Source organism: Rhinopithecus roxellana, chromosome 16, assembly GCF_007565055.1.
Source record: "Rhinopithecus roxellana isolate Shanxi Qingling chromosome 16, ASM756505v1, whole genome shotgun sequence".
Classification (NCBI taxonomy): Eukaryota; Metazoa; Chordata; class Mammalia; order Primates; family Cercopithecidae; genus Rhinopithecus; species Rhinopithecus roxellana.
Genome location: NC_044564.1, coordinates 102,246,150 through 102,271,043, shown reverse-complemented (window position 1 = coordinate 102,271,043; position 24,894 = coordinate 102,246,150). Strand labels below are relative to the sequence as shown.

General features: G+C 39.0%; 1 protein-coding gene across 2 annotated transcripts in view; it reads left to right on the top strand.

Moving 5' to 3' along the window:
* The window catches only part of ZNF462 (zinc finger protein 462), a 156,953-nt gene extending 133,339 nt beyond the window's left edge, over positions 1 to 23,614 (top strand). The window contains exons 11-13 of one of the 2 annotated variants that reach the window (XM_010389456.2): positions 13,289 to 13,421; positions 19,533 to 19,656; positions 20,814 to 23,614. In XM_010389456.2, the coding sequence (XP_010387758.1) occupies positions 13,289 to 13,421; positions 19,533 to 19,656; positions 20,814 to 21,021 (465 nt within the window). In that variant the 3' untranslated portion in view covers positions 21,022 to 23,614. The remainder of the gene's footprint in view (positions 1 to 13,288; positions 13,422 to 19,532; positions 19,657 to 20,813) is intronic. The other variant, XM_010389457.2, reaches the window with a different exon arrangement.
* Positions 23,615 to 24,894: the final 1,280 nt, after the last annotated feature.

Below are 24,894 nucleotides of genomic sequence, written 5' to 3'. Positions count from 1 at the left end.
GCATGTTCTCACTCATAGGTGGGAACTGAACAATGAGATCACTTGGACTCGGGAAGGGGAACATCACGCACTGGGGCCTATCATGGGGAGGGGGGAGGGGGGAGGAGGGAGGGATTGCACTGGGGAGTTATACATGATATAAATGATGAATTGATGGGTGCTGACGAGTTGATGGGTGCAGCACACCAACATGGCATAAGTATACATATGTAACAAACCTGCACGTTATGCACATGTACCCTAGAACTTAAAGTATAATAAAAAAAAAAAAAAAAAATGAGCACAAGATTTGAACAGACACCTTACCAAAGAAGATAGATATACAAATGGCAAATAAGCACATGAAAAGATGTTCAACTTGATTCACCACTTGGGAAACATAAATTAAAACAAAATAAGATTCTACTCCCCAACCACTAGCTAGCATGGCTAAAATTAAGAAGGCTGATAGTATCAAAGTGTTGGCGAGGATGTGGACAAACTGGAGTCTCATACATTGCTGACTGGAATGTAAAATAGCATAGCCACTTTGGAGCAGTTTGGCATTTGTTTATAAATGTACACTTGCCATCTGACCTATCAATCCTACCTTCACATAAAATGGATAAATAAATAAAATATGGCGTATCCATGCAATGGAGTACTACTCAGCAATAAAAAAGAATGAGCTACTGATACATTTAACAGCATTGAGGAATCCAAAAAATGTTACGTGGATAGAAGCTAGACACAAAAGACCACGTATTTTATAATTCTGTTTTTATGAAATTTCTAGAAAAGGCAACATGATAGAGACAGGAAGCAGCTAAGAGGTTACTTAGGCCTGGAAGATGGGAGCAGGGATTGATTACAAAGGATATGAAGGAGCTTCTCAGAGTGATGAGAGTGTTCTTAAACTGGATTGTGGTGAGGGTTGCACAAATATATAAATTTACTAAAAATCATTGAATTGTTTACTTATAATAGATACATTTTATGGTAGGTAAATTATACCTCAATACCTAAAACAGATGTAAGTTTCCCATAACCCAACACACAGTAGGTCCTCAATAAATGTTAATTTCCTATAGTCTTTTTATGATGTTCATCCTGAGAACAGCTATATCAACAAGATACTCAGGATCCGGATTAATGTGGAATAGACTTAGCAATTGGTTCCAAACAGGGATTCACTTTTTTTCCCAGTAAAACAGTGCATTGCTCATTATATTCTTCTACAAATAGCATTAGGCGATTTGTGTGGTGGGGAGAATCTATAGAATAAACTATAAGACACGTAGAATGTACTTTCAGTTAAAGGATTTCATTAAAAAGAACTGAACATTCAAAACTCGACTTCTGAATTCTGCCTGCAAAGGTTGTAAACCTCAGGAACATCTATAAAGATGTCAGACTATATCATTCATGGACTGGACAGAATCCTGGTACCAGCAAGAAAGGTCCTTAAAGTCAAATATACCATTCCTTCTGAGAAACAGAATCTCCAGTGCACTCGATTTAGGCTGCATGTTTATCCTCAGAAGCCAGAGTACAAAAGGGATAACCATCAGAACCCTCATTTTATAGGTAATAAACACAATCTTTCCTCCTAGATCTTTATCTTTGTTACTAGTGAGCAAGGCATCACTTGTAATCTCTTAGGATCTAAAGTAAACAGTGCAGGTTATTTGAAATTTTATTTTTTTATCCTTTGACTCCCTGTCTGTTTTTAATCTCAGTGGGTCCTCTAGAAGGTTGACTAGTGTAGTCTCTCCCTCCACCCCTCTCCCCTTTACTTCCCTCTCTCCCTTCCTTCACTCCCTGCATTCTCTGTCCCCCAACATTCTCCCCTCCAACACATATAGTGAATTATTTATCAGTAATGCCCTTTATTAGCAATACTGTTGAAAGATGAAGACAACGTTTTGTCTTTTTTGAGTCAGGGTCTTGCTCTGTTGCCCAGGCTGACGTGCAATGGCGCAATCATAGCTCACTGCAGCTTCAAACTCCCAGGCTCAAGCAATCCTCCCACCTTGACCTCCCAAAGTGCAGGAATTGCAGGTGTGAGCCACTGTGCCCAGCCTAAGACAATATCTTTAGGAACCTTAAAGTCATGAAGAAAAACAAACCTTGCACTTCTCAAATTTAAAAAATACACACACCTTTTTTTAAAAGAAAGTTTATATGCAATACCTTGTTAGTGTTCTTTATGATTCTGCAGTCTCTTTGCTAGTTTAAGGAACATAAAATATATTATCTCTAACTTGTTCTGCTCATAAAATTGTCATGTTCAGTATATTAAATTTAGACGGATAGTCTATTCAGGCAATACACATTCACTAATTGAATTTACTTTGAAATGTTTTTAATTTTTTATATAAATGGAGCCTCAGGCAGTTGAACTCTAAAGAAACTCATATCTTACTTTTTGCCAGTTTGAGGGAAACAGCAAAACATTAAGCTCAGAAGGAATCATCAACATTTTAGTTATTCTAATAAAATTGCTCAGTTTTTTGGACTAGTGAAATCCACAGTGGCCAAAAAAAGTCACATAGGACATTTGTTTCCAGAAAAGGAAATGAGAAATAAATGAAGAATCTTTCTCCAAAGATTCTTCCCAAATAAATCATAAGACGAATTTTTCCCAAATTATAAAACACACCTTTGGCCACTTTTTTTTTTTTTTGATTGCTTTTTATTTCTGAACTAAATGCTAGCAACTTGAGCTTTATCAACTACAATGATTTCTGCAAGCTGAAGCCTTGTCTAGAAGACTATACCATTTGATTTCTGCTTTCCCTCATGTAGTTTTGCTTCTTTATTTGTTGACCGTAGCTCTATCTCTTCCGTGTGTTGTAGAAGACAGAGAAACCAGAATTAGATGAGCAAGAGGTGTGACCGTTTTTCAGAGGGGTGTGTCCGGCAAAACCTTAAACAGTATTTCTCAAATAGGCATTTGAAGATGTTCTTTACCTGTACCTTCTAAACCATCCACTAAACTCCCCAGTCAAAAGTCTTCGTCCCAGCTTCTAACCTTACATAGAACTTTTCTTCTCCTTTCTTAAGGCAGATTTATTTATCTCACCTTTCTTTCAAAATCTAACCTAGTGCCCAGCATACAGTAAAGCCTCAGGAGTTGTTTGTTAAATAAATGTTAAGTATCCTGTTCAAATAAGCAAAATGTGGCAGCATCCAGTAGCATCTTTTCCCTCTGCATTTTGGGTCCAGGAGATTGACAACTGCTCAACTGGCCAGCCACAAAGCTCTGAGCCTTTCTTTTTTTTTTTTTTTTTTTTTTTTGAGACTGAGTCTTGCTCTGTCACCCAGGCTGGAGTGCAGTGGCCGGATCTCAGCTCACTGCAAGCTCCACCTCCCGGGTTTACGCCATTCTCCTGCCTCAGCCTCCCAAGTAGCTGGGACTACAGGCGCCCGCCACCTTGCCCGGCTAGTTTTTTGTATTTTTTTTAGTAGAGACGGGGTTTCACTGTGTTAGCCAAGATGGTCTCGATCTCCTGACCTCGTGATCCGCCCGTCTTGGCCTCCCAAAGTGCTGGGATTACAGGCTTGAGCCACCGCGCCCGGCTAAGCTTTTCTTAATGATGTCTTTCACCTAGCTTCCTTGAGTACTTGTGTCTGAATTTATGCTGAGTTTCTCCAAATAAGTGATTTTGTCTGGACTTTTGCAAAAAGTTAGGTATGATGGAAATATGTTTTCTGATTGTGACACAGTGATTACAAAAGAAAGTAGATATCTTCCTTGACTTATGTGCTCTATATCCTTCTGGGTACTCTGTCATGCTTTGTTTTTAATATTCGTAGGCTTTTACTTTGAAAGAAATTCTGAAAGGATGCTACTGTTCTATCCCATCACATTTTGCAATATCACGTTATTGTTAATACTTTTTCTTTCTCCTTCCTGTGTTCAGCCAGTATAGCCATGGTAGTTTTGACATACTTTGTGAGTAATTTTGCATTTCTGCAGATGATTTGCATTATAATGGGAAAGTCTTGAGCTGTGTCATCCGGAGATCTGAGTCCTAACTAATCCTGGCTTTATCACTTTCCTGTTTTGTGCTCTTCACCTACAAATATAGAAGGCAACACATTTACTACACAATGGTCATAAGGGATAAGTGATACATGTGAAAACTATGGGGTTATTTTTAGCACATAATCGATATTTGGTAAGTATTGAAACAAAATCATTTAGAAAGTGTCCACTCTTATTTTCTCATTAACAAGCAACTTTATTTCATGGGATGCAAATCTTATGGCAATATTTTTTTTATTATTATACTTTAAGTTCTAGGGTACACGTGCACAACATGCAGGTTTGTTACATGTGCCGTGTTGGTGTGCTGCACCCATTAACTCGTCATTTACATTAGGTATATCTCCTAATGCTATCCCTTCCCCCTCCCCCTCCCCATGACAGACTCTGGTGTGTGATGTTCTCCATCCTGTGTCCAAATGTTCTCATTGTTCAATTCCCACCTGTGAGTGAGAACATGCAGTGTTTGGTGATCTGTCCTTGCGATAGTTTGCTCAGAATGATGGTTTCCAGCTTCATCCATGTCCCTACCAAGGACATGAACTCATCCTTTTCTATGACTGCATAGTATTCCATGGTATATATGTGCCACATTTTCTTAATCCAGTCTATCATTGATGGACATTTGGGTTGGTTCCAAGTCTTTGTTACTGTGAATAGTGCCGCAATAAACATACGTGTGCATGTGTCTTTATAGCAGTATGATTTATAATCCTTCGGGTATGTCCCCAGTAGTGGGATGGCTGGGTCAAATGGTATTTCTAGTTCTAGATCCTTGAGGAATCACCACACTGTCTTCTACAATGGTTGAACTAGTTTACAGTCCCACCAACGGTGTAGAAGTGTTCCTGTTTCTCCACACCCTCTCCAGCACCTGTTGTTTCCTGACTTTTTAATGATCACCATTTTAACTGGTATGAGATGGTATCTCATTGTGGTTCTGATTTGCATTTCTCTGATGGCCAGTGATGATGAGCATTTTTTCATGTGTCTGTTGGCTGCATAAATGTCTTCTTTTGAGAAGTGTCTGTTCATATCCTTTGCCCACTTTTTGATGGAGTTGTTTGATTTTTTCTTGTAAATTTGTTTAAGTTCTTTGTAGATTCTGGATATTAGCCCTTTGTCAGGTGGGTAGATTGTAAAAATTTTTTCCCATTCTGTAGGTTGATCTTATGGCAATATTATGAAGTCTTTATACTTTATGATCTTTCATGGGTTTTCATGTTACTGGTAAATTCAGATAGCATTTATTGCGTGTCAAGTGGATGACTCTACACTGAGCCTATAAAGCTAAATAACAAATGGTTGCTACCCTGGAAGAGTTTATAAGCAACTAGGTGAGACAGGTTTAAACAGAGAAGCACAATTCAGCATGTTACTTGCTTGATAAGAGGTAGTTTTAAAATTGGAGAGGAGCATAGTGCACAACAAATACAGTTTCATGGCTCAGGTTCCATAGAACTTTAATACTGCCTGACTGGTTTGTTTGGCTGAATATCTTTTCTCCCCCCCCCCACCCCCAGCTTTATTGAGGTATAATTGATAAATGAAATTGTATATATGTAAGGTGTACAATGTGATGGTTTGATATATGTGAAGAAAAGGGGAACCCTTGTGCACTGTTGATAGGGATGTAAGTTGGGAGAGCCATTAGAGAAAACAGCATGAAAGCTCCTCAGAAAATTGAAGATAGAAGTACCATATGATACAGCAATCCCACTTCTGGATATTTAACTAAAGGAAACAAAATCAGTGTCTCAAATAGCTACTGCACTCCTCTGTTCCCTGCAACAGTATTCACAATAGAATAGCCAAGACCTGGAAGCAGCCTAACTATCCATTGATGGATGCATTTTTTAAAAAGTGGTACATAAATACACAATAGCATATTATTCAGCCATGGGAAACAAAGACACTCTACCATTTGGGACAGTATGGACAAACTTTGAATATCCTTCCTTGAAGCTTTTGCAAGAACTCTCATTGAGGTATTCTTATCTGAGAATGCAAGATTTTTTTACTTGCACTTTTGACCGTCTTGCTGTAAGAAATCGTAGAGACAATACTTTGCTGAATCTTTCTCCCACTATTTTCTTTCCCTCATTCCCATTCTGATTTTTAAGGACAGGCAAAGAAGACCTGTCTGTTGAGTAGCCCACTTGGTAAGTCAGGGGTTGGGAAACTATGGTGCATGGACCGAACCCGGCCCACCTCCTTTTTCATATGGTCCACTCTCTAAGGATGGTCTTGACATGTTTTAATGATTGAAAACTTGTCAAAAAAAACTGTAATGTGAAATAGGAAATTCACATTTCACTTTCCCTAAATAAAGCTTTATTGGAAGACAGCCATGCTCATCCATTGACTTACTGTTTATGGTTGCTTCTGAGCTACAACAGCAGTTGAATAGTTGTAACAAAGACCATAGGGTCCAGAAAGCCTAAAATATTTACTTATCTGGCCCTTTACACAAAAAGTGTACCAGCCTGTGTTATAAGTCATTCAAAATCTTTGCAGCACTGTGCATTCTTTTTAACATCAACATGCAGTATTAGGTAATATGAGCATCCTGTTTGGGTGCCTCTGTTTGAAGGTACAAATGTTAAGTAAGAGGGGCAGCCTTAGAGTTGAAAACTCTGGAGACATTAAGTGGACTTTCTCAATCACAATCTCTCCTATTTGATGCCTGCAATGTAATCTGAAGACAAGGGTTCCAGTTCCATTCTGTCATTAGCAAGCACATTTATATCAGTCTTCTATCAGACTGGGTTTGCTACCCTAGTACAATATGAAAATGCATAGTCAACTTGATAATATTTGTAAGTCACATATAATTATTATTGCCTTAGAATATGCCAGAAGTATGGAAATACATGCTAAGACCAGATCTAAACCATTTTGCTGAATAGTTAAAAGTCAACAAATAGACAAAGCTTGAACTTTAAGTTTGAGTGTGGAAGTGGTTTTGCAGTGTCCTCACTTCAGTGTTAAAGGATAAAACATTTGACACCTCATCTCACTTTTATTTTTATTTATTTATTTTTTTATCATTATTTTTTTGAGACAGAGTCTTCCTCTATCACCCAGGCTGGAGTGCAGTGGCATGATCTTCGCTCTCTGCATCCTCCACTTCCCAGGTTCAAGCAATTCTCCTGCCTCAGCCTCCCAAGTAGCTGGGATTATAGGCACCTGCCACCACGCCTGGCTAATTTTTATATTTTTAGTAGAGGCGGGGTTTCACCATGTTGGCCAGGCTGGTCTCAAACTCCTGACCTCAAGTGATCCACTCACCTCAGCCTCCCAAAGTGCTGGGATTACAGGTGTGAGCCACCACACCCAGCCCTCATCTCACATTCTCATTAGATGGATGACTTCACCAAACTCTGGGTTAGTGGCCTTCACAGGGGACCTTGAATGAGTGGGCATTCACAAATAGCTTTCACAGGAATAAAGATCTGCATATAGGTTTCTAGTCTGAATTATTATGTGTCTGAACAATCCACCCTTCAAGAACATGCAGCTTCTTTCACCTGCAGAAGGAGCCTGCAAGGAGCCGGGTTCTAAATCTCAAACTCTTAAGCTTGCTCTTTCTCCCTTTGCTGTGGGCCTTTGGGGAAATGATAATAAACTGCTTCTCATCTGTAGAGGGAAAAAGTGTGTTTCTCTCAATATGTCGTCTGCATCATCAAGGAGTTACTCAAATACACACCAGTCTCCGGGCCCAGAAAGTGGTGTAATCAGTTCAAAATATATGGGAACTTTTATAAAGTCTATACCCTTTGACTTTGACGCTGTAATTTCACGTCTGGAAATTTAGCCTATAAAATTAAAACTAAGCATGAAAGAAAGGCTTAAATACAATAAGGTTTATTATTTTTTGTAACAAACATTTTTAATAATGAAAAGCCAGAAATGATCCACTGTAAATTCATGCGGGAATGCGTAGTCAAGTAAACTGTCATATATCCACTTGATGAAATGTTATGTAGTGATTAAAAATTATATTTATTCAGAGAATGATGTGTACACTGTGCCAGGCATGAAAAAGTTGGATATACACTTGTTTGTTTTAAATGATAACAGTAATGTAAATAAGCTACGGATAGAGAACAGGAATACAGAAATACAGTAATTCATTAACAGTTATTATGTATAGGGAGTTGGACTTTAAATGAGTTTTTCTGTATTTTCATAAATTTTTTTGTGAATATTTATATAAAAGAAACTATTTTAAATGAAAATGAAGATATCCAGTAGCCAGGAGGCGAGAATAACACCCTCTCTTAATCTAGACACTGTGCTGGCCAGTGGGGGTTCAGCTGTAAGTAAGACTCACAGCAAGTCTGTTCTCATAGTTTGTATTTGGACTGGGGAGGGGCAGGCCATAAACAATTCATTACTGAATGGGGTGTGCTTTTGAAGTGGGGGTGCAGAGTGCTATGAACACATGGAGCAAGGATATTGAACACAGGAGGAATTTAGGGAAGATCTTCCAGAAGAAGTGACAGAAGCAGGGCTAGGAGATTAAGGACTCAACACATGAAGCCTGCAGGCGTGAGCAAGTTTCAGACAGGTGAGATGGTGGAGGCACAGACTCCTCAAGGGCATGACATATTCCAGGACCTCCTTAAGTTCAGGGTGGTGGGAGCAAGGGGGAGCCTGGAGAAGATGGGCCAGAATAACATGAGAGCCCGCCATGTAAACAGCAGTAAGAAATTTGTATTTCATCCTCAGGGCAAGCAGAGACTGACATGAAAAGATTTAAATTTTTTTAAAAATTGCTTTGACCACACTAAAGAATCAGGTACAAGAAGGGACAAGAGTAGGTGCTGGGAGACGAACATGGGAGGGGAAGGGGCTTGCAGTAATCCAGGTAAACAATGATAATGGGCTCAGGAATGCAGAAAAGAGTCTTCCTTTTGTGTTAGGATTAATATTTAGATGGATGGCTTGGGGATTTCAAATACCGTCATAACCCAAAACAATAAAGAGTTTTTATTTTAAAATATTCTAATTACATAGCAAAAATTTTAGTTCTCATTTTTAAATCTTTTAATTGCCTAGCAAAGATTTTAGAAATCTTCAGGACCAAATAAATCCTGGGTTAGCCTGGGATGAACATCATACTGTGAAAATGTCATGTACTATTTTAAAATCATGCAGAATTTAAAATGTTAACAGTTTTCCAGTGAAGGGATGATGGTGCTGGGAAAATGGACAAATACAGTCTTCAAAAAAACCCAGAATGAGGGGGGAAAAACATAACATTTGGTTTGGTGACAGATCTCCTTCTGTCACCAAGAGCTCCAAAAGAAGCAGGGGTTCCAGTGTGGACCCCAGAGACTGGCACACAGCAAGCCAGCCCTCCAGGAATCCTTGATCAATGAATGAATGAGTCAATCAATCAATCAATCAATCAATCAAAACAACTGGATTAAAGCAGATGTTTGAGGATTCTTCTTTGGTCTCCTTGGTTTCATTATTTTTTTTTTTTTTTTTTTTTTTTTTTTTTTTTTTATTATACTTTAAGTTCTAGGGTACATGTGCATAACGTGCAGGTTTGTTACATATGTATACTTATGCCATGTTGGTGTGCTGCACCCATCAACTCGTCAGCACCCATCAATTCATCATTTATATCATGTATAACTCCCCAATGCAATCCCTCCCTCCTCCCCCCTCCCCCCTCCCCATGATAGACCCCAGTGTGTGATGTTCCCCTTCCCGAGTCCAAGTGATCTCATTGTTCAGTTCCCACCTATGAGTGAGAACATGCGGTGTTTGGTTTTCTCTTCTTGTGATAGTTTGCTAAGAATGATGGTTTCCAGCTGCATCCATGTCCCTACAAAGGACGCAAACTCATCCTTTTTTATGGCTGCATAGTATTCCATGGTGTATATGTGCCACATTTTCTTAATCCAGTCTGTCACAGATGGACATTTGGGTTGATTCCAAGTCTTTGCTATTGTGAATAGTGCCGCAATAAACATACGTGTACATGTGTCTTTGTAGTAGACTAATTTATAATCCTTTGGGTATATACCCAGTAGTGGGATGGCTGGGTCATATGGTACATCTAGTTCTAGATCCTTGAGGAATTGCCATACTGTTTTCCATAATGGTTGAACTAGTTTACAATCCCACCAACAGTGTAAAAGTGTTCCTATTTCTCCACATCCTCTCCAACACCTGTTGTTTCCTGACTTCTTAATGATTGCCATTCTAACTGGTGTGAGATGGTATCTCATTGTGGTTTTGATTTGCATTTCTCTGATGGCCAGTGATGATGAGCATTTTTTCATGTGTCTGTTGGCTGTATGAATATCTTCTTTTGAGAAATGTCTGTTCATATCCTTTCCCCACTTTTTGATGGGGTTGTTTGTTTTTTTCTCGTATATTTGTTTGAGTTCTTTGTAGATTCTGGATATTAGCCCTTTGTCAGATGAGTAGGTTGCAAAAATTTTCTCCCATTCTATAGGTTGCCTGTTCACTCTGATGGTAGTTTCTTTTGCTGTGCAAAAGCTCTTTAGTTTAATTAGATCCCATTTGTCAATTATGGCTTTTGCTGCCGTTGCTTTTGGTGTTTTAGACATGAAGTCCTTGCCCATGCCTATGTCCTGAATGGTACTACCTAGATTTTCTTCTAGGGTTTTTATGGTATTAGGTCTAACATTTAAGTCTCTAATCCATCTTGAATTAATCTTCGTATAAGGGGTAAGGAAAGGATCCAGTTTCAGCTTTCTACTTATGGCTAGCCAATTTTCCCAGCACCATTTATTAAATAGGGAATCCTTTCCCCATTTCTTGTTTCTCTCAGGTTTGTCAAAGATCAGATGGCTGTAGATGTGCGGTATTATTTCTGAGGACTCTGTTCTGTTCCATTGGTCTATATCTCTGTTTTGGTACCAGTACCATGCTGTTTTGGTTACTGTAGCCTTGTAGTATAGTTTGAAGTCAGGTAGCGTGACGCCTCCAGCTTTGTCCTTTTGACTTAGGATTGTCTTGGCAATGCGGGTTTCATTATTTTTGTTTCCTGGTGACAGCCCACCCCTTATGTCCTTTACACATATTTATAGTTTCCCTGATTACTAATGGTGAGAAGTGCAGGAGAAAGTGGCTCAGGAAAGGCTGCCTTTTATGTACTAGTCACTTAAAAATACTTTTCTTCAAATGTATTTAAAAATTAGGCAAATTGGAACCTTGCCCACTTTTCCTGAAAAACTAGCAAGCCAGAAAACTTTTTATTCAAATATTTATCATAAATGCTATTTGGCTAAAATGTAGACTTTGTGGCTAAACATAACTTTGTAAATATGCATTTACAATGCTCATTGTAAGCATTCCCAAGAGCCAAAACTAGAAAAGGCTCACATTCCCAGAAAAGGAAAAGGAAATTACATTTTGGGGGACTGTTGTGTTTCAGGCACTATGCTGACCTCCTTTCACAAATAAATGTATCAAGGACATATACTGAGTGATTAATCCAGAATCTAGTGGTTAATGGCAAATCCTAAACTTGAACTCAGGTCTCTGAATTCAAAGCACATGTTCTTGTGCTATCCCTTTTTACTTTTATGTCATAAAAGGAAATCAGTGAAAATGTTAAAGCCCTAGTTAGTAAGGTGCTACAAGCAAAACTCCTTTGGAAACCGTTACTGTGGACTTAGAGGGGAAGAAAGAGAAATCAGGATTCGAAATTGACCTCTTTCTCTTCCTCTTGCCTTAGTCCCTTAATTTTTACAGCTTGTTTAATTGAGAAAAACAAGAAGTTGCCTTCCCTGCTTGTTCAGCATTGGGATTGTTGTCTACATCTTGTCCACCCCCATGTTGAGTTGTTTTCAAAGTTAACTAATTTCATGGATTTCATTGTTATAGATAGATCAGTATATTGTTTCTCCTGTTTTAAAAGAGGTTTTTCCCTGAGTTCTCCTCCTTCTGAATGCTACCTATCTCTTACAGGATGTTGCTGGGACAGTATTCAGCCTCAGTGTCTTTAAGGCCTGGTACTCTGAGGCTCTTTAAATTTGTCACAGTCAGTAATGATGTTCCCATCTGCCAAGCACATGGAATCAGTGGCGTTCAGCAAATCTTTGTCCCAGAGACTATTTTGGAATTGTCTTGTAAATTATCTCTTTCCTCTCCTGTGCCTTCATCACACTGTCTCTACTGTGGCAGCTAGGGAAGTCTGCCTTGGAATCTAGTTAATGATGTCTGTCTTCCCTCTTCAACTCAACTGGGAGCCTCTGGAGGCCAGAACCAGGTCTCATTCATCTTGTGTGTACCTTCCCCATGCCTCCAAGAAGGGGAGCATAACACCTTACAAAGATGCGTAGCCCGTGGCAGTTTTTTGACTTTAACCCTGCACCAGCTTTTCATTCCTGATCATTCTATGCATGCAACTGGAGAGGTTCTGAAAATCAATTCATGATGAAGGTACATTTTGTGCTGCCATTGATCTGAGAACCCAAAATGGAAAATCATTAAAGACTTTTCTTAGTATAGATTTTTGTTTCCCTCCAATGATATTTTGAAGAAAGCTTGGATTTCCACATTATTCTGACCACATTTTACATAAATAAAAACCAGCCATAGTTGACACTTTAAAAGGGCTTTTAGGGGTTAGTCATCTAGGTTTTTCTCAGATAATCCCAGCCTTGATACATAGGCTGTGGTCAGCTTCAAAAACAGTAGTAACACTTGACAGTAATAATAATTATCTTCCATTTAAACTAGAATTCAGGATCAGATGGCTGTCATCTGGCCTAGGCTGAGACACCCTGCAACACCCTGGTTGTTGGGATCATGGCAAAGAAGCTTGTATTGTGTCTCATTGCTAGTGCTCAGCATGCTTGCAGAATTTCTTCACCTGCAGAAGTATTTGAAACTTGGGTTGTTATGAGGGTTACACCTTTGAATTCAACTAAAATAAAAAGTGTGTTTTGGATATTTACTCTATACTCTAGGTTTCGTTTTACTTTTGGTCTCCTGCATACCACAGCTCATGTTTCTTCACAAGTTTGGTAATCAAGGTCCAGTGTGCAAAAGTTCCCGTGAAAATGATGGAATGCAGGAGCAAAGGGTAGCTCCATCTCCGAAAGAGTCAAAACAAAGTCAAAGAACTCTTAGGCCCTGGAGTTGTTTGGTCCTGGTTGCGAAACCACAGTCACAGTAAAATGATGTCGGAAAGATCACTCCATCAGAAAGAACCCTGTTTGGTCTGCGGCTTATTATTCCATCATTTGTTTGGGCCTTTTTCAGGTAAGCCGTAACTTTGAGCTGGTTGGACGGGTTAACTTGGATCAGCTGGAACAGATGAAGGAGAAAATGGAGAGCTCCAGCAGCGATGATGAGGACAAGGAAGAAGAAATGAACAGCAAGACTGAAGACAGAGGTTAGTCTCATCCTGCCCTCCCAATCCCAGATGGCATCTGTCATGTCCGTAGTGAGACAGAAGGGAGGCAGGAGATTGTTGTAGGAGTAACAGAAGGAATGATCCTTCTTAGTTAAGTAGCAGAACAGACTGACTTAGGAAACACATCAAGAGCTGTGTCTTTGTAAACTATTACTAGCTATAGAAACGCCAAGGAAAACAGACATTTTCTCCCTAATTATAGATATATGTTTGTTGAAAAAATAGATGGCAGTGATTTGTTTTTAATAAGGAAAACTGGTATCTAGGGAATCTTCAGAATAAGGACAAGCAGACAGCAAGATGGATGACACTGTAATGCTCTAGAGGAATGAGAATGAACTTCCAGTTGAATGCTTATTTAAAATTACTGCTGCTGGGGCTGTAGGGGAGAGTGCAAAGAACTTGAGCCCCTACCCCCTGATGTCCCTCTGCATGACCCTTTTCTTAACCCCCTTTGTGCTCTGACTTGCTTTGTACAGAGAGAGAAAGAGAGACCACCTCTTTCATTCAACTATGTATTTACAGAATACACTGGGGAAGGTTTTGTGGGACTTTGGTACTATTTTTCTAACTTCCTGTGAGTCTATAATTATTTCAGAATGAAAAAGTTTTCAAAAGTATATTTAGTTGTGGATATACATTTATGTGATTCAGAGTTGGTTTTCTATATTGTTCAGCATAGAATATTGTGGAAAACCCCAGACTATACATACAAGAATATAGGTTGAGATATGTTACTTTAGTCATTGCAGATTTATCAAAAGCACGTGGATAACATAAACATCAGAAATCAACATTGCAGATATCGACCCAGAGATGAGAATAGTTGCCGTTACTGAGCATCATTATGTGCTAGCCTCAGTGCTGGTGGTTTTTATATAACATTTTTCTTTAATCTCATGACTAGAGAGGACTATGCATTTAGCCTGCCGAATTTGGTTTCCAGTTCTGCTACTTACTATCTAGACGGCTGCGGGTAAATTATTTTATCTCCTTGTACATTCATCATCTGTAAAATAATAACAGTCATAATAATGAGAATAATATCACCTCCCTCCTAAGATTGTTGTAAAGATTTTTTTTTGAACTTTAAAACTTCAGATTTCAGACTTTTTAAATTTATTTTTTAATTATTTTTAATTGATAAAAATTGCATATATTTATGATGTATAATATGTTTCAAAATACATATACATTGTGGAAAATTATATCAAGCTAATTAATGTATGCATTACCTCACATACTTGTCATTTTTATGGTGAGAACACTTAAAATCTACTCTCTTAGCAATTGTCAGGTATACAATATGTTGTTATTAACTGTAGTCACTGTGTTGTACAATAGATCTCTTGAACTTATTCTTCCTATCTGACTGAAATTTTGTATCCTTTGAACAACATCTCCCCAAATCCCCAAGCCCCTGGTAACTACCATTCTACTATCTGCTTGTATGAGTTTGCCTTTTCTAGATTCCCCATATATGAGTGAGATCATGCAGTATTTGTGTCTGCCTCTCTGTGCCTGGCTCGTTTCACTTAACATAATGTTCTACAAGTTTATCTCTGTTGTCACAGATGACAGGATTTCATATTTTTTAATGGTGAATAGTATTTCATGTGTGTATATACCACATTTTCTTTATCCATTCATTTTTTGATGGACACCTAGCTTGATTACTTATCTTGGTTATTATGAATAACCCTGCAGTGGACGTGAGAGTGCAGATATGTCTTCAATATCCTACTTTCATTTCCTTTGGATATACCTAGAAGTGGGATTGCTAGATCAATGTGGTAGTTCTACTTTTAATTGGTTGAGAAACCTCCATGCTGTTTCCCTAACAGCTGCACAAATTTGCAGTCCCACCAACGCTGAGGTGCACAGGAGTTCCCTTATCTCCACATTCTCTCTAGCATGTTATCTTTACTCTTTTTGATAATAGCCTCTAACAGGTGTGAAGTGATAGCTCATTGTGGTTTAATTTGCATTTCCCTGATGATTAGTGATGTTGAACATTTGTTCATATGCCTGGTGGCCATTTGTGTCTTCTTTTGAGAAATGTCTACTCAGATCCTTTGCCATTTTTTAATCAGGTTATTTTCTATTGAGTTGCTTGATTTTCTAATATAGCATGGGTACTAATCTCTTATCAGATGTATGGTTTGCATATATTATCACTCATTCCATAGGTTGTCTGTTACTATGTTGATTGTTTCCTTGGCTGTGCAGAAGCTGTTTAGTTTGATGTAATTCTGTTTATCTGTTTTTGCTTTTGTTGCCCATGCTTTTCAGGTCATATCCAAAAAATCATTGCCCAGACCAATGTCATGGAGCTTTTCCCCTTTGTTTTTGTCTAGTAGTTTTATAGTTTTAGGTCTTATATTCAAGTTTTTAATTCATTTGGAGGTTATTTTTGTATCTGGTGTGAGATAAGGGTCTAATTTCATTCTTCTGCATGTGGATATCCACCTGTTCCAATACCATTTATTGAAGAGACTGCCCTTTCCCCATTATGTGTTCTTGGCACCTTTGTTGAAAAACTGATGGACCATGAATGTGTGGATTTATTTCTGGGCTCTCTATTCTGTTCTGTTGGTCTGTGTATCTGTTTTTATGCCAGTACCATGCTGTTTTGATTACTATAGTTTTGTAGTCAATTTTGAAGTCAGGTAAGGTGGTGCCTCCAACTTTGTTCTGTTTGCTTAAGATTGTTTTGGCTATCCAGGGTGTGGTTCTATGGGTTGTTGTAAAGATCAAATGAGATAACACACAAGACCTTCGCCGAGTTCCTAGAATATAGCAGTTACCTAATAAATGATAAGCCTGCAATGTAGGTGTTATTTTTGTGATTTCACAAATGGGAAAATTAGGACCCAGGAAATTTAAGAGCATGTTCAAAGTAAAAAACAAAACAAACAACAAAAAAACATAAACCCTGGAGATGAAATTCAATTCAAATTTACATCTTCTGGCTCCAAAGGCAAGCCCTCTTCTTACCCTACATATCACTTTCCCAATGCCTCGAGTAGTGTAATCTTCATTGAAGGGGACCTGGCCCTGAAATCTGTGGGTTCAGTAGCCTTTGGGACCTTGCTCTAAGGAGCCGTTTTGCAGAATTTCTTTGTGTTTTCTGCTTGTTCTGTCTGCAAACAAAGGAAGCCTATTGGTGGGCTACTTCCCTCCAGGGTGTTCCCTGTTCCTTTTCCTGACTTGCACTCACCCTCCTACCATGATGCCAGGGCTGAAGACTATGGGTTTGCAAAGGGGAGTTCCAGTTTGGCTCTTGAACCCCTGATCAAGACAGTCAGCAGGAAATGACAGCCAAGATATACTACCCTTTCAAAAACCCTGTGCCTACAGTTAACCTGAAAAAGACATGGACAAATAAAACATCCTTACCATATAGGTTGATTGTTCTCATGAAGTTATTACTTTTATCAGTAGGGGCTGTATTAATCCATTTCTTACAAGGGAAATGGTTGTGATCGGAGAAGCATGGCTTTTTTTTTTTCTTTTTCAAACCATTTCATGAGTATGTTCTTCACAATGATTTCTTAACATCTCTGCACTACTACCAGAGTTTTCTGGGAGAGGATACTTTTGACAGAAAGACTCCTTTTTCTTCATAATGCTCCATGGCCTTGCCTTTTCTCCTCTGAAAATAAATTATTTCTCATTGGATATTATTGTGGCTTTTTAATCTCTAAAGCTGAGCATGTGTGATTTCAAAGGTTATAAGCGTTATAAAGGCAAAATACCTTCTAGGCTTCTGCTCCCCTGTGACTCCTTATACAAAAAGAAAAGGAAAGAAAGAAAACTCGAATTTAGAAGATGGTGGTTGGGATGTGTGTGGGACACGAGACAGACCTCCTCATTTTACCCTACTTGGCAGCCCCCTTCTACTTGGCACTGTGGCATTACACTGGAGTGGGTTGGCTGGAAAGAACTTCAGGGTCCCCGCTTCTCACTGGAAAAAGTATAGTATCCACATTCATGAGCTTTACTACATGGGGGAAAAAAACAAAAAAGCCCTCAGGGTGGAGAAGCACGTATTCCTCTCAGAGGGTGGGGGATTTACATGAGTAACTTCCAGTCATGTTAATGGGAATTAGAAGCCTAAACCTTCCCTTCCCCCTCACCAATCCTTGAAAGAGCAGCCTCCTTTGTCCCAACTCCTTTGAATAGACCCAGAATCAACTTTCCACCATCTAGGTATATTCTTGGCAAGAAGAAGAAATGCACACAATAGCCTCGGGCGTTTCTGCCAGACATCCCAGCTTCTAGGAGCAGAGGGCAGGAGGTGGCTTGCGCACAGCTCTCGGGCTGGTGGAGAGCTCTTGGAAGAGTGGCCAGTGCCCAGTGGCCTCCTCCTTTGAGGATGGAACTTATTATGTGCCATTGGAAAGGACAGATGACTGGTTTCCTGTTTACAGATTAAGGGTAAAGGAGCAAGTGTACCAGGAATGTTATTCCTCTTATTGGCAATTTAGACTTTTATCAGATACCCTCAGTTTAGGGGATTCACAGCATCGCAGCCACCCCACTCCCTACCTCCTTTCTAAACGCAAGCGCTGGACTGAATATGGACATGCTGCAGGTCCTGCCTAGGAAGCTCAGGGATGATTTGAAAGAGAAGAATCCAGGCATGAAGAAATCAAAATTAACCCCAGCAGAATCCTCCCCACCCCCCTCTCATTATGCAGTTGGGGAGGAGTCAGGAAGGCATTCTGTTGATTTCTTGCCCAAGATAATCCCTGCTAAGGAATTAATGCGCAGAGCAGATGGTGCTGTCTCATTTCCAATGAAAAGAATCAAGGAAGATAGTCTGTGCAATTATTTTTAATGGCTTGTGTGGTGATCTTCTTAATTTGTGAGAAAATGTTTCATCTTTTGTTAAAACTGGCCCCAGTCACATAGCTGTTTGTGCTGAAGATTAAGGCATCACAGAGCCCCCCATCCTGTTAACATCGTCCTGAGAATCTTATTAGATGGGGCATTTCAACCAGGAGGCATCTTCCTGTAATGTCTTGTATGTGTGGACCAGAGTGATCAGAGTGTAAAGATGATCAACACTTCCCTATGCGATACCCTCACTTTGCAACACGGCTGCAGAACTGGCAAAGTCCTGCCATTTATTACCTACATGAAGACTTGGCCCTCTGGTATAATGAAACACACATGGGCTAGGAACTCAGGCTAACACAATGGCCATATAAGCTCTTATCTTTGAGTTTGCCAGAAGACATGGCCTGAAAACAGTTAAACAGCCAATCCACATTTATCAGACTTCTACCATGTGCCTAGTACCATGGAGGAAACAGAACAACTAAGTCAGTATTTGATGTTTACAACAGACTGTCCAGAAATGTCTGCGTATCCCCGTATTCATGAATACCACCAATTGAGGGGTAGGTGCCGGGCAGCTAGCCAGGATCTCTCAATAGCTGGGCACATGTGTTCACATACTGGTTCCCACTCATCCAGATTCATGTTCATGGTAGAGTCTTCGCTTGCAGATCTCATTCAGTGCACATAACCGCCCTGTAAGGTATTGATTATAATACCTATAATGGATGACCACAAGACATGAGCCTTCAGCCTTACTTGGAACAAGTAGAAACCCTGAGGTCCACAACACATAACCTGGTCCAGGGCTTTTGGTAGCCTATGTTCTTTTCAGTGAACAAAGATAAACCTGTGTCAAAAAGGAAATGAATAGATGCTAACCTATGAGGCACTGATATAAATCATCACACAAAGGAGAGAATAAATTGGAAAAAATAATGCTCAGATTCCTTTGGAATGGGCAAGGGGCTCTTCAGTCAAGAAAGACCCAGATTATGTGATAGAAGCTTTGGGGAGGTGAGGAGAAATGAGGTGTCGGGGCCCAAGAACCAGAAACAGTTCTTGAATGCTATTCAAAAAATGTCCTAAGGGGGAAACCTAAGAAAAAGTAAGGAATCTGGAAATTGCTTTCACCGCATGGCTTTATCAGTGAAGGTAGGAGAGAGGGTATCCTAATGAATGCTGACTTACCTATTCTGCTGATTCCCACAGCACACAGGTAACACTTCTGCTTTCTCTTTGCAGAGCTGATGAGATTTTCTGACCACGGGGCTGCTATTAACACTGAGAAGCGTTTTCCATGTGAATTTTGTGGACGGGCGTTTTCACAGGGCTCTGAGTGGGAAAGACATGTGCTGAGACACGGCATGTAAGTCGGGCCATCTCAAGGATGCCTTTGTCCAAAGCAAGAGGTAGGGAGGGAGGGAAGGGCTCTCGTTTTGGTTCCCCTGACAGTATATACACCCCTCTGTGTCACATTTCTGGGCCATGGGAGGAGAGGCAATAGTGAGGAACCAAGTTTCTCCTTTTCTGTTGTTTTTTAAAATGGTCACCCAGCCGCAAGTCAAATAAGGAAAAAAATCATCTTTATTAACGACCAGTCCCACTCAAGCCCATGTGCAGAAGTATAGTGTTTTCTCCAGCCAATGTCCCTTTAGTTTTCATTAGCATGACATTCTATAATAGAACGTGAATCGAAGTCAAAAGATATGGCTTCTGTTCCTGCCTCTGTGACTGACCACTCCCTGAGTGGCCCTGAACATTCCCATGTACTGCCTTGGGGACAGAGCTAGCTTCTGCCTGCCTCCCAGGTAGGTGAGAGCATACTTGTAAAATACTTATGAGATTCCTGAACATAAAATCAGCCCCTCAACAAGGCACCGTTAGTCCACCAGACACAGAAAGAACCGAGGATGTGGTCTTTTCAGGAGGAAACATGGCTTGTGTGGTGATATGAAGCCTGAAGCTTGATCCCTGAAGCCTCAAGGGTCTAGACCTCAGAGAATATAACCACGCTTCCCAAGACATGGGGGTTCCATCTTTAAGTTTTTGCTTTTAGTTTGTTTTCATGATTTGTTTCAGGACCTGACAAATAAATCTTTAGTACCTGAGTTACTCTTTTAGACTTAATAAATATAACCAAATCTCCAAGCTTCTGGGTTCAGCTGATGACTTTGAGCATAAGACAATTCCTGCTATTACCACTGATGATCCAGTAGAGGAAGTAACATAAAATGATTATGCTTATCTAGAAACAAAACATGGTGTAATCAATGTATAATATAATAATGGATACTTCTGTAAGTTTAAATCTTTAAGATACAGAAATATATGACCTAAGCAAAACATAGCAGGGATGAATCACTTGGTATTTTGTCATACACCATGGCATTTGTTCAAAGGAAACCCCAAGGCTTTTATAGGATCAGGAAAATAAAGACACTTGAGGGTTTTTATTATTTATTTGTTTAATAAGAAAAATATATATACTATACTCATCTGTCTCTTCGATAAATGTTTTTTCAGGGCGTTGAATGACACCAAGCAGGTGAGCAGAGAAGAAATCCACCCAAAAGAGATCATGGAGAACAGTGTTAAAATGCCCTCCATAGAGGAAAAGGAAGATGACGAGGCCATTGGGATAGACTTTTCCCTAAAGAATGAAACAGTAGCCATCTGTGTAGTAACTGCCGACAAATCTCTCCTGGAGAATGCAGAGGCCAAAAAAGAATAAGCGTTTGGTGAAATCCTTAATCAAACCTTACTTGAACAGTGATGAAAAAGTGGGAGGGCTGGCTTGGGCTGAGAAGGGAGGGACAGAAAAGAGAAGACAGAACAAAGCTGCTTTTTAGGACTGAACAATCTATTTTCAAAGCACTGGTACCTGTGTGAGTGAGTATGTAAATTAAAGTTATTTAAATGGTTGGAATATGTGGCTCCTTTTCCATCACTACATCTTTTCTTCCGGATCTTCATCATGGAAGTTTCATTTGTTGCGGAATATGGAAGCACCTCCCAAGGGTACGGTGCACCCTGTGGTGGTCTTGGACAGTATATGGAAACAGAAGCTCCGTGACAGTAGAAGACTTACCATTGGGGAGCAACTTTTTGACGCACAACTTTTGGTGCGTTTTTCTAGTTTTAATACCTTAAGCTTTTTCAAGACCTAACTGCAGCCGCTTTGGGAAAAAAACAAAAAACAGAAAACAAAAAAAAAAAACTGCTTTGCATAAAACAGTCACCTGTTTCCTAGTACCTCAAACTTAACCAAGGGAACTCTCTGCATTTGTCAGTACTACCTGTCGTCGTTGTGGTTAAATGTAGAGAGAACTGCTGGGCAAGATGGTGAATGGAGAAAAAAAAAAAGAGTTTTAAAGAAAGGAACACAAATTGTGCTTAAAATCCCCATGTGGGTTTTATTTCTTAAAATACTGTGATTTTTTTAATTATTTTAGTAAAAAACAAAACAAAAAAAAGAAACAGACTTTAATTATTAGATAACTGTTTGTGAATTGTCATCCTTTATTCCAGGTAAGCTGTTTATTAGTGTTCAACTATAATTTAGAATTTGGTAGATTCATGTGAGCTAATTTTAAGGTGATTGTGGAGTTTTGTTTGCCACATGTTTATTTTCTATCAATTTGAGTGTTACAAACACAGCACAATTCAGTTTTTCATATGAATTGTTTTTCGTGTGTGTGTTGTTATTGTTTTAATTTCGGGCAAGGGAGATTTAGTTTTTTGTGAATAGGAATGTTTTTATTTTAAACATGGAAATAACAAAGAAGTTAACTTTCTTTTTTTTTTTTTTTTTTTAATTTAACTAAAGAACCAAACTTTCGGCACAGCTATGCAGCTTGTGGGCCAGACGAGGAGGTCCTCCTCACCCTTTTGTTGCCTGTCAAATTCACGCATTATCCGTCTCACACAAATAATTTCTGTTAGGATTGGCTGGCTTTTGTGTGTGATTTTAAAATCTGTGTTTTGTTTCTGCTGGCATTTGTGTTTTGCGGGGGGTTTTCATTTATTTAGGGGACGAGGGGATGTGCTAGAATCCCATCCCTTTGGTGAGAGTGGACAAGAAATAACATATATCCTACAAGGAGCCTGGAGAACTACTTTCTTTTTTTTTTTTTTTTTTAAGTCTAGCTGCCAGCTGCTCTGTCCCCCATATCAGCTTTTTCAGGAGGGAGCAGCTTAGACGAAATCTAAGCTTACATTTATAATATGTTCTGATTGTGAACAAAGGGTTTCGTTCCAAAAAATAGAAAAGAACTTTTCTTGAAGCCTAGGTTTTAGAAGCCCATGTGTGCGTGTGCTTGGATGTGCGTGTGTGTGTGTGTGTGTGTGTATGTGTGTGTGTGCATGTGTGAGTCCTTTGGTTTTCATGTTTTGTTTTTTTTTTTACTTGGAAGGGTTGTGGGAGGGTGGGAGGGAAGAAAGGGAAGGGGAATTGCTGAGATGACAGTGTCCCACACAGCTTCAAATAAAATCCATGGAAAGATGTTGCATTTGTGGAATAAGTGCTTACTTGAAAAGCATGTTCTTCTTTTATTTTCTTACTGTTAAGAATTTTTATTTGTAGGGTATTTGTTTTAATTTAATTTTTTAAGGGATGGGGGCCATCATGTGGAAACCAGAAAATGGGGAAAGTGTGAACTATCCAGACAAAGATTCATTTTGTGTCTATATTTGTTTTTAATTGGCCTCATTTCAAATGTATTAAACAGTTCCATACCTGGATTGGGTGTTTGTAATGGTTACCAAAAAACAAACAAAAAAAGAAAGAAAAAGGAAAAAAAAAAAAAGAAAATAATTGTGACATGCTTTTATCACTACTTTATTTTTCAAATAACATGTAAATATTGTAATCCATTGGATTTTGTTTTGCTAACCTGTTAATAAAAATATGGGACCATTATCCTTTTAACAAGGCTAGAATGTCATTTTTTTTCTTTTTCAAACATATACCTGATATTTTGTGGCCGCACATTTTGGATGCATTATTATAATTCTGTTGACTGTAATGACATAGAATTTACAACATTTTTTGTTGTTGTTTAATTTATACAGAGGACATTTTTTTCAGAGCTTGAGAGAAGAAAATAAATAGCAAAATGATAACCTATTGACTCTAGTAACCAGTGTTTCCCAAAACTTCATAAAAGATAGGGAGACCCTGAGTCCTTGAAGCCAAGGGTTTAAAAACAAAAACAAAATTAAAAAAAAAAAAAACAAAAAAACCACAAGTAGGTTATTCAAGTTGTTTGCAACATACATTTTGTAATGAAATGTGAGAAATTAATAAAGAATTTTTTTCACATGTGTCTATGTGCATCTGTTGTAAATCATTTACAGATATGACTACAGATAGGAAATCTAGAAATATTACAGCACTATCTTTCAATGCTTGTACATGAGATATTTTAAGTCATTGAATCTACACAGGTATGGAAAGCCAAGGTAAAGCTGAGGTGAGGTTGAGGTTCAGCTGAGATTTTCAAATGTTAGTATTTCTGCATCAGGTATTCATCACTAACTGAGGGAGTTTTAGGGAAGGAATATTTTCCATCAAAAATGTGAAACAAAGTGATGTGTGAACTTCAGAAGGAGGAAGTGCCAGTGATTAAACAGCATCTGGGGACCCTGAATCCACAAGCACAGTCACTTTAAGCTAACTGCAAGTCACACCCACTGCACAGGATCCATTTCAGTATTGCCCCACTTGCTTATGAAAGCCTGTGCCACAAACTACCTTACTGCACATCCTGCAGTTGTAATTGTCACCATTAGCTTATTCTTTGAGCTACCCTGTTATAAATCAATGGAAAAATTAATAGTCCTGAAGCCTAGAAGAAAAGGAAATTAAAATCAACAACATAATTATTAACTCAGATTATTATTACACTATCTGCCTCTACCAGTGTTAGAAGTATGGCTCCTGGATCATTTGTTCAGTGTTCATTCCAAAAACTTGGTTCTCACCCTTCCTCCTCCCCATCCCTATCAATAAGATCGCGTTCTGAGTAACGTTTTATATTCAAATACTCAACAGATACTCAACCTTTTCTAAGGACTGCAGGTTGAGAAGTTTCTCCTGTATGTTTTCAGAAAGGAGAGAAAGTGACTTAATGGACTTCACTGCAGTAAACATGGTCTCCATGAAATATTTTATGAACAATGCTTTTACTGAGTTCATGTCTAATCCATATTCTCACTTTGTTTATGTGAAATAAATGGAATTTATTGCTATATAAGTCATGGTAGGGGCTGCAACGAGGCAAATCCTGAAATCTCTGGCCTAGCAGCATAGAGATTTGATTCTTACACATATTCCCTGTGAATGTCTGTGAGGTGTCCTAGACCTGTTGACTCGGGGGTCTGGGTTGCTCCATCTGGTGATGCTGTCATCTCAACACATGAATCTCAAGGTCAATGCTGAGAGCTTGGAAGTGTTTTACCCACTCAAATGCCTGATCCAGGAAGTAGTACACATCACTTTCAGTCTCTTTTTATGGGCTGGATCTAGTCGCATGGTTCCACCTGTCCACAAAGGGACTGGGAAGTGTATGAGCTTCCAGTGTGCTTAGGAAGAACACGTGACCAA